Source organism: Falco peregrinus, chromosome 4 (assembly GCF_023634155.1).
Source record: "Falco peregrinus isolate bFalPer1 chromosome 4, bFalPer1.pri, whole genome shotgun sequence".
Taxonomy (NCBI): domain Eukaryota; kingdom Metazoa; phylum Chordata; class Aves; order Falconiformes; family Falconidae; genus Falco; species Falco peregrinus.
The window spans coordinates 117,067,188-117,079,222 of record NC_073724.1 but is presented as its reverse complement, the minus strand read 5'-3'; the positions used below and the strand labels follow the sequence as shown (position 1 = coordinate 117,079,222).

At 42.7% G+C, this 12,035-nt stretch overlaps 1 protein-coding gene across 6 annotated transcripts in view; it reads right to left on the bottom strand.

Moving 5' to 3' along the window:
* TENM4 (teneurin transmembrane protein 4) overlaps positions 1–6,092 on the bottom strand; it is a 352,231-nt gene extending 346,139 nt beyond the window's left edge. For 4 of the 6 annotated variants that reach the window (XM_055802889.1, XM_055802892.1, XM_055802891.1 and 1 more), the window contains exons 1-2: positions 5,802–6,079; positions 1,416–1,685 (exon numbers count right to left, since the gene is read on the bottom strand). In XM_055802889.1, the coding sequence (XP_055658864.1) occupies positions 1,416–1,685; positions 5,802–6,024 (493 nt within the window). In that variant the 5' untranslated portion in view covers positions 6,025–6,079. Of the gene's footprint in view, positions 1–1,415; positions 1,686–5,801 lie in introns of all 6 variants that reach the window. The other 2 variants (XM_027781531.2, XM_055802888.1) reach the window with 2 other exon arrangements.
* Between the last annotated feature and the right edge of the window lie 5,943 nt (positions 6,093–12,035).

Sequence of the window (12,035 nt, the reverse complement as noted above, 5' to 3'; positions counted from 1 at the left end):
GAAAAGACTCCAGCAGCTAATGTAATTCTTCTCTCTTAAGGGGGAAGAAAAAAAAGAAGAAAAAAAGACTAAAATTCTGTACTTCGCTTTTCTTAGTAGGTATGGAAAGAAAAATGCATGGGATAGGATCGCAGCTGCTCATATACCACCATGGAAAGCACAAGAGAGGGCTTTGCATACAGAAGACTGGGATGGAAGTTCAAGGTGTTAGCTTTTGGTTGTTTCCTAGCGATTTCTTGGGAGTGTGCAAAACACTAATTGACCCTGATGATCCCTCTGATTTTTCGTCAAAGCACAAGGCTTGGAATGAAAACAATATAATCTGGCACTGCGTGTCTGCCCGCCCTGACCGGTGCAACCCTGTAAGATACTACACTAAGAAACTTAAAAAAAATATAGTAAAGATAATTTTAAAAGGTTCTTCTGTACATCCTTTAAATAGAAGGCCATTTATCTTTGAACTTTTCCTAATATATCATTATCTCTGAGCAGAAACTTAATAAGCTTCTATTGTAATTTTGTTGGAGTTAAACATAAAATCATGTGGGTGGTGTATGTCTCACCATGTCATGGCTTCCCAAAGAAAAGTTATCATCATTTGTCACTATAATACTATGGCAAAATGCGTAAAGAGAACAAGCAATACAGTCATTTCACATCAGCTTTCTGTGCTGAGCTCAAGTGCCCGATGACTTGTACGCAGCGGCTATATTAAGAAGCAGGCTGTTCTGTAATTGAATTAAAGGTGCAAAGGCATGTAGGGCTGTGTGAACTCCTGGGTCAAGCTGCAATTGAATCAAAATCCTCTCTCCTTCCTACACTGCTTGCAGAACTGCTGACCAAAAGGTTCACAGACCTACAGAATGCATGCAGGAGTCCCCACAGCTGGGGACGCAAAGTTACAGAGATAAAAAATCTGTGACCTTCAGCTTTTATTTCGCACAAAGAAAAAGGCTTCTAAAAATATTTCACCATCGTTTTCCTTCAGAGAGCAGTCAGCCAATTTACATAAATGAAATGGCTCCTGTCAAGGAACCAGCAAGGAAAAGAAGGAAATTATCTGCCCTGAAAATCTGTAGCAAAGATAAGAGCAGAATCGGCCAGGGGAGGGGAGATTTAAATGCTTTTTGTCTGAAAGGTCACTACAAAAAGCAGAGAGAGTATTACAGCCACTTAATGATCTCTGTCGCTGTGATAAATACGTAGGAGCTTCTCCAGCAGTTTATTAACAAACACTCTGTAGGACAGTACAAAAGGCCATGACATGGGGCTATTAGAAGAGTGTTTTCACTGAGTCTGAAAAAAAAAAACCCCAAAACCCAACACAAAACCTAAGGAGGATTAAGGCAGAGTGGTAAGAAGGGGCATTCCTGGTAAAGCTTGAGGCTGACATCGCATGCGCCGTCGCCACTTACCTGTTTCAGTGTTCTCGTGCTCCGTGTCAGTGAGGGTGAGGTTGGAGTTGGCCCGGCTTGACAAGCAGGAGCTGCGTCCAGACTTGGTGTTGCGTCCCCAGAGCCTCACGGGGTGCTCAGGTGACAGGACCACATCTGCCTCTGTGTCGGCATCCGAGCCGGCGCTGATGGAGTAGCCACAGTGAGGCAGCCCGATATCAGTCCGGTACAAAGTCCCATGCGTGGGTGTCACATCTTCAAGACCCAGCTCTCGCAAAGAGAAGTTGGCTCCTGGGAGAAAACACAGCAGCCTGGTTACTTTTTAATAGGGGACCGTTTCATGTAGCAGAAGGCAATGGCAGAGCTGTTCATCCTCTGTCTCCGTGTGGGGCGCAGCAGCTCCTGACCCCTATCATACCAAAGATTCCCCTTTTTCGTGGTCTTGCTTAGTGTGAAGCCAAGTGACCATGCCAAGACCAAAAAGCATCTGTATTCCTGCTTCTGGAACCTGACGGAAACTCAGGGTGTGTTCAATGAAATCATCAGATGTGAAAGCAAAGACGGTGGAATTCTTTAGGAGAGGCAGAATGTAATCTCCTTGGGAGAAAAGTAGAATGAAGCATGAGATGATCAAAAGTCCTACCATACACCTGGCCACTCCACTACAATAGGAAATGTGAGTGAGTTCTGCTCATTGAAATCCCTGAAATTACATACTGGGGTTCTGAATTATCTTTGGCGATCCCGATTTCCCCTTGCTGACCACTCACAGGTTGACTCAGTTCAGCTATTCATTCTGATACAGTCATGGCAGAGGTTATTTGGCTGCATATAGATGCAACTGTTTAGCTGACTAAAAATACAACCTGAAAATGACTCTTGAGCTCGTGTCTCAAAACTTCAGAATCAGACCAAATCAATGTGAACGAGGCTTCAAGTATTAGCAGGCTTTGCTCAGAAAGTTGCATGAGGCGGCTGGGGAAAGCAATTAGCGACTCCATTTTAATCTGCGTTTATTTATTAATGCATGCTTTTATTTTTCAGCCCAGAATGTCATTAAAAGATTGTGGCCACCCATGAATGCCTTCAGCTGCACTGTGCACTTATAGGGCACAACTCACCCCTGCTCCTGTAATGCTCCACCTTGATCAGATGGATTAAGGAACGGAGCAGCGTTTGCAGCTCAGGCATGCTTCGACAAGATAAATCTGAATGCACGGGGTCCAGGGAAGTTCAAGCCCAAACGTACCTTTGAACAGTGAAGTTCCTATCTGCTTGATTATTGAAGTCTGTTCATGAGGTCTGACCCTCAAGGTGGTATCCAAAACTGAGTTACGATTCTCTCCCTGCTCAAAACCCCCACCATCATGTGGTTCTTCTCACCTTTCCCTTTGTTGATGTTAAATATCACACGGTAGAGAATGTGTATCCAATAGAAACAGCCAGGTTTCTCCTTCTCCAGAGCCTGGTTTCACACCCCTGGAAACACCCTGGCTTCCCTCTGAGCCCTGCTGCATGGGGAAGGTCTCTTGTACTTATAGCAAACGTACATTCAACGATCAGCTGGCCCGCAGTAGATGCTATTTTACTACGTTTTGTCATTCCATTGACTTTGCAACTCGTAGTGCACAGAGAGATGTTTGAATGCAAGGCGAATAATGGGACTGAACAACATTTCCACGTGAAGCTCAGAGGAGGAACTGTTTGACATCAGGAGGAAATACCCATGGTCCAGCTGGTTACAGATCTACAGCTGATAACAAACTATATAAGGCATTCAAGAAGTTTACACCTTTTTAATTGACCGAACAGGATTAAAGCTTTCAGACAGAGCGGCTAGATGAGGTTGCTTGGGGCTCACACCTCTGTCAACCCCTAGGGTCTTGCTTGGGAAGCACGGAGCAAGCTTGTGGCAAAGTAATCCATTTAACCTGATTGCAAAGTGGTCTGAGAGAGTGTCCTCTAGCACTCCACAGCCTGAGGAACTTGACCTGAGTTGTAAAACCAAGGAAGCAGCATCTCCCCAGAGACCTTGCTCTACTCTTCCAGTTTTGTCTTTCGTGCAAGGCCAGGATAGTTTTTAAACCATCCTCCATGGAGTGCTGGAGAATGTCAGCTTTTGGTTTTGCTTGGGCATTTGAGCCCCTGATGGTGAGTTCCACCTTCCCCTGAAATAAGCCACACTCAACATCACCAGACACATCAATGTGCAGCGTGACTGATGCTCTCCAGTAACAGCAGCTCATAAATTATGAAAAATGACTGCTACAATTAACTGAAAATCAAATTTATTTGCAATAAACAGCAGGAGATGCATCGATTTTCATATTCTATGCTCACTGTTGCCTTTTAAGCTGGAAGAACTCAAGTCAATAAAAGGAAGATAATAAATATCTGAGACTTTTTAATTCAGATCTGGTCTATTTTTTCCTGTGCTGACTTGCACGTTTGCTGGCACTCTCACTCTAGCTAAAACCATTTAAATGCTGACTTGTTTATTTACTGAATTTATTTGGTCAATTTGAAATGTTTCCCTCCTCTGCCTTCCAAACCAATGCAGGAGAAAAATTCACTTTGCCTTGTTGATGTCGAGCAGGCTAATAAGGCTTGGTTTCAGCTGGCATGAGGCCAAACAGCACCACAAAGTGAGGTCTGCTTATGGCTTTCCGCCAGTGGAAAATGTGGCACTGGAAGTCTGGGGTTATTGTTTGTTAGCAATTTTCAGGCCAGTTTGGGGACTTTCAGGATAAACTGGGAAAAAAATTACAAATTGAAAAATCTGTGGGTCATATATTAGAAATAGTACTGCTGCCCTGACACAGTTAATGTTAACTTTTCTCAATTAATCTCAGCCACTTAGACCAGTGGTTTTTACTATTTCTCAGTACCCTACAAAATTTTCCTAGGGAAGTATGAACTTGTGTGTAGCAAATTTATACTCGCGGTCAATAGACTGGCTTTTCTTATTTATCTTTTGTGGGCTTCTTAGAAGTCCATGGACCTGCATGGCCTTGTAGACCCTCAGGTTGAAAACCACTGACCTGTACTAATTCACATCTATCCTGCATGGTGAATATATTGTATGAAGTGAGCAAACTCAATGACCTAAAGGGTTGCCTTTTCTTTATAACTTCATAGATTCCTTAGAGAGGATCAAGTACTTCAGAGCTGCTAAGAGGGAAACTCCTTTTATGATTGCAAAGTAGTACTTACAACACCTATTGGCCCTTCTGTTAATTATTGCCTGTTGCAGTTATCCTGAAATACAAACACGAAACCCATGTGCACAACGATACTTCTGAGAGTCATTTTGCTTGTGTGTGCCGTAAAGATGAGTCTTGCACCAAACCCGCAAGTTTGTGGTGTTTGAAGAATGAAATTAAGCAGCCCCAAAGTTAAAGGAGTGCAGTTATATGCATCCCCTTTGGGGAGTCAGCTTCTCCAAACTGCAGAGGGTGTGCTCAGTGCAGCCTGGGTCAGCTATTCTATGTTCAGTGTCTGGAATGCTGCCTACTCTATTTGACTCACTTTGCCATTTTAGGCTTTTCTTGATGGACTTCTAAAAATAATTTATGTGAAGCCCTTCCTGGTTTCAGAACTAAGATATTCATGTCTCTACAGAAAAATGAAGATGAGACTACAGCAGGGGCCAGAAATCTACCTCACGCAGGCAACAGCAGCAGTGAAAATGTAATTGTGCTGACTTCAGGCTAGCAATAAAAAGAATACCTGGCATCTCTGTTAGGACTGTTGAAGCCCATGCTGACCCATGAACTTCCACATCTTCACAGCTACTGTGACCCAGATCCACTAAATGGACTCCTGTAAGTCCTAAAAGTTGTTCCTTACCACTCCTTTAATACTGGAGCATGTCCCCATCTCAAACCTACTCCCTGCAGGCCATGTACAATGCCAAGGGCGGTTCATCCTATCAGCAGCTCAATTGCCTGCCTTCTTCCAGGCTTCAGGGGTTTTGCTGTAGCCCCAGGTGGACATTGGCGCTCTCCCCTCATTATCTTCTGCCTTGGCATTCTTGTTGACAGAGCAGGCACATGACAGTGAAAAGGTCTCCTGAGCAGGCAGGGACTTTCCACACCACGTCAGTACTGTGCAGCATGTGCTCATGGTGGGAAGCAGCAAAGGGCTGCTGGAGTCACGAAAACTAAGACACAGAAAATGTATCTGAGTCTAAACTAATGAACATAGGCTAGTGGTATCCCACCTAAGGATATTGGTTTGCATGCATCCCACGCCTGTGCAATGCATCAAAGATGTTCCTTGCTGTTCTCTTTCCTCATATCTTGCTTTAGGCCTCAGGGTCCTTCAGAGGTTGCCTCCCACCCCAGGCCCAGCTCTCAGCTGATCAACTTACACTGCTTGCAGCAGCATCTGCTGAAATGTGCTCACCTGCTCGGCAGAATTCATCGGCCTCCTGGTGCACCATGTCTTTGACTCTATTGCCGTAGGTCAGCCTGGAGTCTTGATCATAAGCCTTCAGGGTCTCGCTGGAGCTGTAGGACTTCTGGGGTACCTTGTTGTCCTCGCTTTCGGCTGAAGAGCTGGTGTAGCGGCGCTCAGTGTCGCGGCGCCGAGTCAGAGATCGATACGGTTTTCTTTCTTTTACATCCATGGCACCCTTGTCTGAGTATTGAACATTAAAATAACAACGTCTTCGTGGTGGTCAGATTGGAATAACCTGAAGGAGGCAATAAAAGAAATAGCATCTAGGTTCATGCCTTTGGGCACCTAAAGGCTAATTTGCCTTCTTTATACGGTCTTGCGCTGAACAAAAGGGATGTTCCTTAATGGACTGCAGGAAAACCCTGTTAGAACAAATACCAATGGGAAGGAAATGTCAGTTATGTGTGAATCATTTAATAACTGCCACCACTAGTGGGACACGTACATGCAGCAACCTGCATCTGTCTAAGCTGGGTGCACTTGGGGATTTTAAACTGATTGTGATTTTGCTGTGTCTTCTTTCCATGGGAAGTGATTCAGACACCTCCAGGAGGCATGCATTCCGTACATCAGTCACCTAATCTCTGGGAAATCAGGCCGTGCTGAAACGTCTCTATGGAGGCATCCAGAAGACTTTGGAAAAATGCTGTTTTATAGTTTTAAAAGTGTTTTGATAGATAGTGGGGTTAGGAGGAATGAACAAAAGAAGTGGGAAGGGAGGGGGAGAAAAGAAGAATGAAGGGGCGAGGTATGGATGGAAATTAGATGAAAATGTCTTCCTCTTCAGAGGGCTCATCTTTACTCAGCTGGAAATACATTAGAACTTAAGCAGAGCTGAGGAAGTGTAAATAAATGATAGTTCTCTGCTTCGTGTGACAGCATGGCCTAGGATTTATGCCTGTGGGAAAACCAGTGTATGTATGCACCAGTATGCAAGCATACGTATCTGCATACAGAGAAAATTGATATCTGAAGTTAAACATGTTTTTAAAGTATTTTTGTCAAAATACTTAATAAATTGCCTTTTTACTTTATTAAATGCAACAGAAGCCACGGGAAGAACAGTCAATGACTTGCAGTAAGGTGGTAAAATATGATTTTGAATACCTAAACTGGTTTATGAGGAAAAATACTGATAAAACCCACAAAGCAGACACTGAAATCTGTAATTACAGGATTCCTTCTTAGGAACCGAGTCCTCCTGACTGCTAGAGAACAGAAGCCGAGTCCCTAAATGCCCCGCCAGGTTATTGTTGTTTACTAGAGTACTTAAAAACAGAAAGGAAGAGGATCAGAGAACACCTATCAGTTCTTGGTCTTTTCCATAGCAAATACATATGGAAATGCGTTGTCAAGGACTGAATCACATTCCGTTAGGATTTCCCTCTTGAAAGGCTAAATTTTAAACATACTAATAAGATCTTGCTCCTCCATGACTCTCAGACCCCAGCTTTGCTTCAGATGCTGTGCCCTGGGTTTGTGTTGCAGTACAACAGAGTTTGGTGCAATAGTCGAGGATGGATGTGCTGTGAGCTTCGCAGGTTGGTTTAAAGGGATGTGGTGTAACACAGCACTTATGGTTCTCAAAACCAGGAGCCTGTGAAGTGTGGAAGACTCTTACCACAGGTTCTGATAACCTACAAATCATAACACTAATGCAGAAGCCTGAAGCCAAGATTTTATTAATTCCTCACTTGCCAAGCGGTCTGGCACAAGCATAACTAAGCAAATTCTTGAGTTGATGAGAGACTGCAGGAGGGACCAAGAGCTGCAGGATGGCTGTGAGATACACCTGCAGCTGGGCAAAGAAAAAAAGGGTCCCATCCCTATTCCTGCAATTCTGACTGTGCTAAGACTACTCTTTGGCTTTTCTCCCTTTAACCTCCAAAACAAACTTTTCAGTGACAGAACCCAGTTCTGATGGCTTGTACAGTTTCTGTGGCACTCTTCCTGGAAATGAAGACACTACTTTAATGAAAAAAAAAAATAAAAATTAAAGTCTACTTAATTCTCTCCCAGTCTATTCCAGTGATGGCAGCTGACCAAGTTCACACTTCCCATTTGTCAGCAAAACACACAGAAAGTACGGAACACAAAAGGAAGGGTGGTGGGGAAGGGGGGAGCGCCTTATAGTTGAGCTTTACTTAAGTCATCTGCAGAGATTTGAGCACCACTTTGCTTTTTAGCCGTATGTAAACCCACCAAACTTACTGACTTAAATTCATTCATATAAGTTCAATATGGTGAATGCAAATGAGATTACTCACCCGCCAAAATTTACAAATGTTACATCTTTTGCAGAGCAAAGCCCTGAGAAGTGCAAAACCTAAGGCCTGAATGTAGAAGCAATAGTGAAGAAAAATATGTTATCCTAAGGACCGGTAGCAGTGTGTAAGAGATCAGCAAAATACTGGTAGATATTTTGCTGCATCAAATCAAACATATTGGCACTTTCACACTGGAGAGACTTAAAAGGAACAGAGCACTTGATTGCTTTTCAGTGCACTGTCTTCCACCCTTAAAAAAACAAAAGCTTTCTGTAGCTTGAAAAATTATGCCCCCCCTTCCCCCCCCCCCCCCCCCCCCCCCGCAATTGTTACTGAATTGGTTTGTCTCCTTTCTACCATCTCTGTTTGTGTGAAATCCTCAAAAGAAACAGGTTTGTTATACCTTTTAATAAAACACCTTATAACAGGCTCCTTCACCACGGTGCTGTAGTAAGAGCTGTTATAATGAACACTGAAATTGTGGTTTACTGTCACGGGGCACGGAGATAGCAAGATGTGAGCAAGAAGTGGTTACTATATAAGAAAGAAATGAGGAAAGGTGGCTTCTGTCTGCTCGTGAGTATTTGAGTATTGCAGCAGTTCCTACCAAGGGCTAGTCATTTAAAAACCCTCTAGTGCGAGAGGTGCACGTGCCAAGAAAACCTTTCTGCACAGTTAGAGCCACAAGGTACAAACAGGGTCTGTAATTACCATTAGTAACCTTGCAACTTAGGAAATGGCCAAAAAAACCATCAGGAAATTGACTGAATTCCCACCAGATGAAGGTTTTTCTTTTCGTAAAGAAAGGTGCTGAAAAAATGAAATTCCTCGTACAGTTCATCAAAAATAGCCCTGTAAATTTGCACTATTCACATACACATTTCTCCAGAACAGTGCTCCAATTCCCAATTCATTCATGTCTTAATAAATTTAACTCCTCTCAGCCCTTTCTCTCTCACCGCTTGGCTTGACTTTTCAACTAGAAAGGTCACCCCCAAAACACATAATGAAGAATATATATTTTTTTTTTATTTTTTTTTTTAAGAAGGAACTGTTGCATTTAACTGACTTAAGTAAGTTTCCAGCACCTCTCCATGGACATGCAGTTCTTGTCATCTCTTTTTATGGCCCAATTCCCATTTGGTTTAGATACCTTGCCTTCAATGGGATTGTGTTGTCAGGGAATTTGCCTCATAGTGTTTCTGTGATAGATTATTACTTTTTATCTGCTACTTTTTGTGTCTTGATTTCATTTCTGCTACGATTTCACCCGTGCCATCAACACCTCACATTTTTCCTGACTTCTCTGGCACACAGCAAATACAAAGCATCACACTCGTCTCAGTTACATACTCAACCACCAGTTTCTTTCCGCCTTTAGCTCATGATTGCGCCTCATAATTTTAAAAGCTTCCATAAACTTGCTGGACCTGATATAAAAAAACCAAGGCTTCTAATACTGTCCATTCCATCCCTTCACTGCTTCTCCCTCCATAAAAGCACAAAAGCCTTCTGCTCTGAGCCATGTCTATTTGGAAAGAGCTTTCTTGTCCCATAGTGCAGTGTTTCTGGCTCACTTTGATTCTTTCATCCTACTGCTGTCTGCATAACATATCCAATTTCACTTTTTTTTGGTTTTTTTTTTTTTTTTTTTTCCTCCAGGCCAATTAACGGCAATAGCTATTCCTATTTTTGTCAGCCCTCTGAGTGTACAATCCCAGCTGGACCACAAGCTGGTTTGGAGTACAATCCACAACAGAAGCATCCTTAAGGCTTTATTTATTCAACGCAGAAAAATCTCACTGACCCCAGAAAGGGTTATTCACATGATAAAGCCTGTAAAATCAGACTCCTTGACATAGTTATATTTTTCAGAGGTCCGGGACTCTTCTGGAATCCTCGCATATATGTCAAGAAGTGGAACAAAAAATCAGCTTTCTAGTTCTGCAGTAGTGCAGTAAGCACAATGTTTATTTGCAGCTCTTTTTATTTTGCTTTTGCTTTGGTTGGCTCCCAAATAATCCTTTTTATTATGTTTTATCCTTTATATCTATCCTCCTCATTCTCGATTCTGTTGCTTTTTGTTGCTCTTTGGAGCTTTGATTAACCACACCAGCTTTGTGCTGCAGCATCGCACTCAATGAATGGCAAGGGGAATGATTTATTTTCTGAGTCACCGCTCAAAAGACAAACTTCCATCAATCAAAAACCAGACAAGAGAGTGTGACACCACAAAGCGATATGCTAGGAGGCGCTTACAGCAAAAGGGACAGGTGGTCTTTGATAGCTGACTTACATTGCAGGTCACTAATCACCGAGATTAGCAGCAAGGTGATAGACAGCGCCTGTTCTGGAAGGCAGCATGTCACATCATCCAATTTTCTGTCAAAATGTGAGGGTTTAAATGGTAGAGATAGCTTTATGTGTTTCCTATATAGTTATGGCAACAGGGTGATTGAGAAAGCTGGAAGAGTGAAATATACTGTCTCCATGAGAACATGAGCATGAATCCCGTTGAGTTGATTCAGTCCACCTTTGTACTGGAGGAAGCAAAGTGACTTCCCGTGGCCATTTGTTTTCCTCTGTAAAACTGCCTATGCAAAAATGGCATCATCTTACTTGGCAGGACCTGCTTTTTGTCTTCTTAAAGTAGATCTTCTCATTCCATTGCTTCGGGCAATTTTTTCCCCCTCTTTTTTATTGCTGCTGCCCTTTGTAGAATGAGCACAGCCACAGAATACTGAGCAGCAAGCTGGATTTTATTTTCCCTTCGTTGGGCTCCACAAATTGAATCATTAACTAAGACTTAACGCTGGTGAGCAGTGAGCGAGTATCCTTTTCTTCACTTTATAGAGGGAGAGATGAGGCAGGGGAAGTCAGAGTGACTTGCTTAAGGTGGTACAAGAAGAAAGCAACACAACTGAGAGCAGACTCAATCTCCTGGACAGAGTCTGATAGTGAGCCCTGGATTTTTTTGAGAATCAAGTCACATCAGCACAGCAGAATACTTAATTGAAAAAAAAATCTTAGCCAATGCATGTCTGAAATTTTTGTGTGAGAAGAGTAGTGTGAAGCTCAGATATTATTAACAAGATGCTCTTTCATGTTTGGATAGTGTCCTTCAGTCAGAAAGACTGTGGAGCATGTACAATTGCCGTTGGGTCTGACCAGTGAAAACCCATGGTGAATGATGAAAACCTCACTCAGTCAAAAGAGAGGCAGCTTCTTGCCACGTTGTACAGTAATACTCTCCAAAACACGAACAGATACCACTGGGGTCAGACCAGCAATGTTATTTGGTTGGTTAGCTCCACCTCAGGATCCTAAGCTGCAACCAACGATGTTGTGAGTTCAGATGCTTCTGTGGCTTTGTGGCTGTGGTTATTAATATCCTACACCAAATTAAGTCATCACTTGACATTTAACATTTTATCTGAAAAAACACGGTCCACTGTCACAGTCTCACCACGTTTCCATGAGGATGCAAATGCCTGCTTTGAGGCTCTGTATTCTGGTTTCATGACGCAAAATGTTGAACTTGGGAAATCTTGTTTGGTCATTTCCATTTGTCCAGAAAAATCTGTGATATTGCCTGCCATTCAATGTCTGGTCTAAAGCACAAAGCCAGCAGAAATGTATGTTTGAGTCTTCTGAGGTATTCAGCAAATATTTAGGCATGTACTTAGGGGTGATTCAAATCAAATTTGTATTGCTGGGTGATCAGAGGCTACAACGATCTGATCTTAGCAAATACGCAACCACAGCTTAAACAGTGTGATGCTATTTACCAGGTTTCTGGGACATTCCTCTATAACATAAGAGAGTCCTGTGTTTTTTATTAAACTTTAAGCTTCAGATTTATAATAGAGGTTCAAATCCCAGGAGGCCTTTGTAGGAAATAAATTAAGCTGTA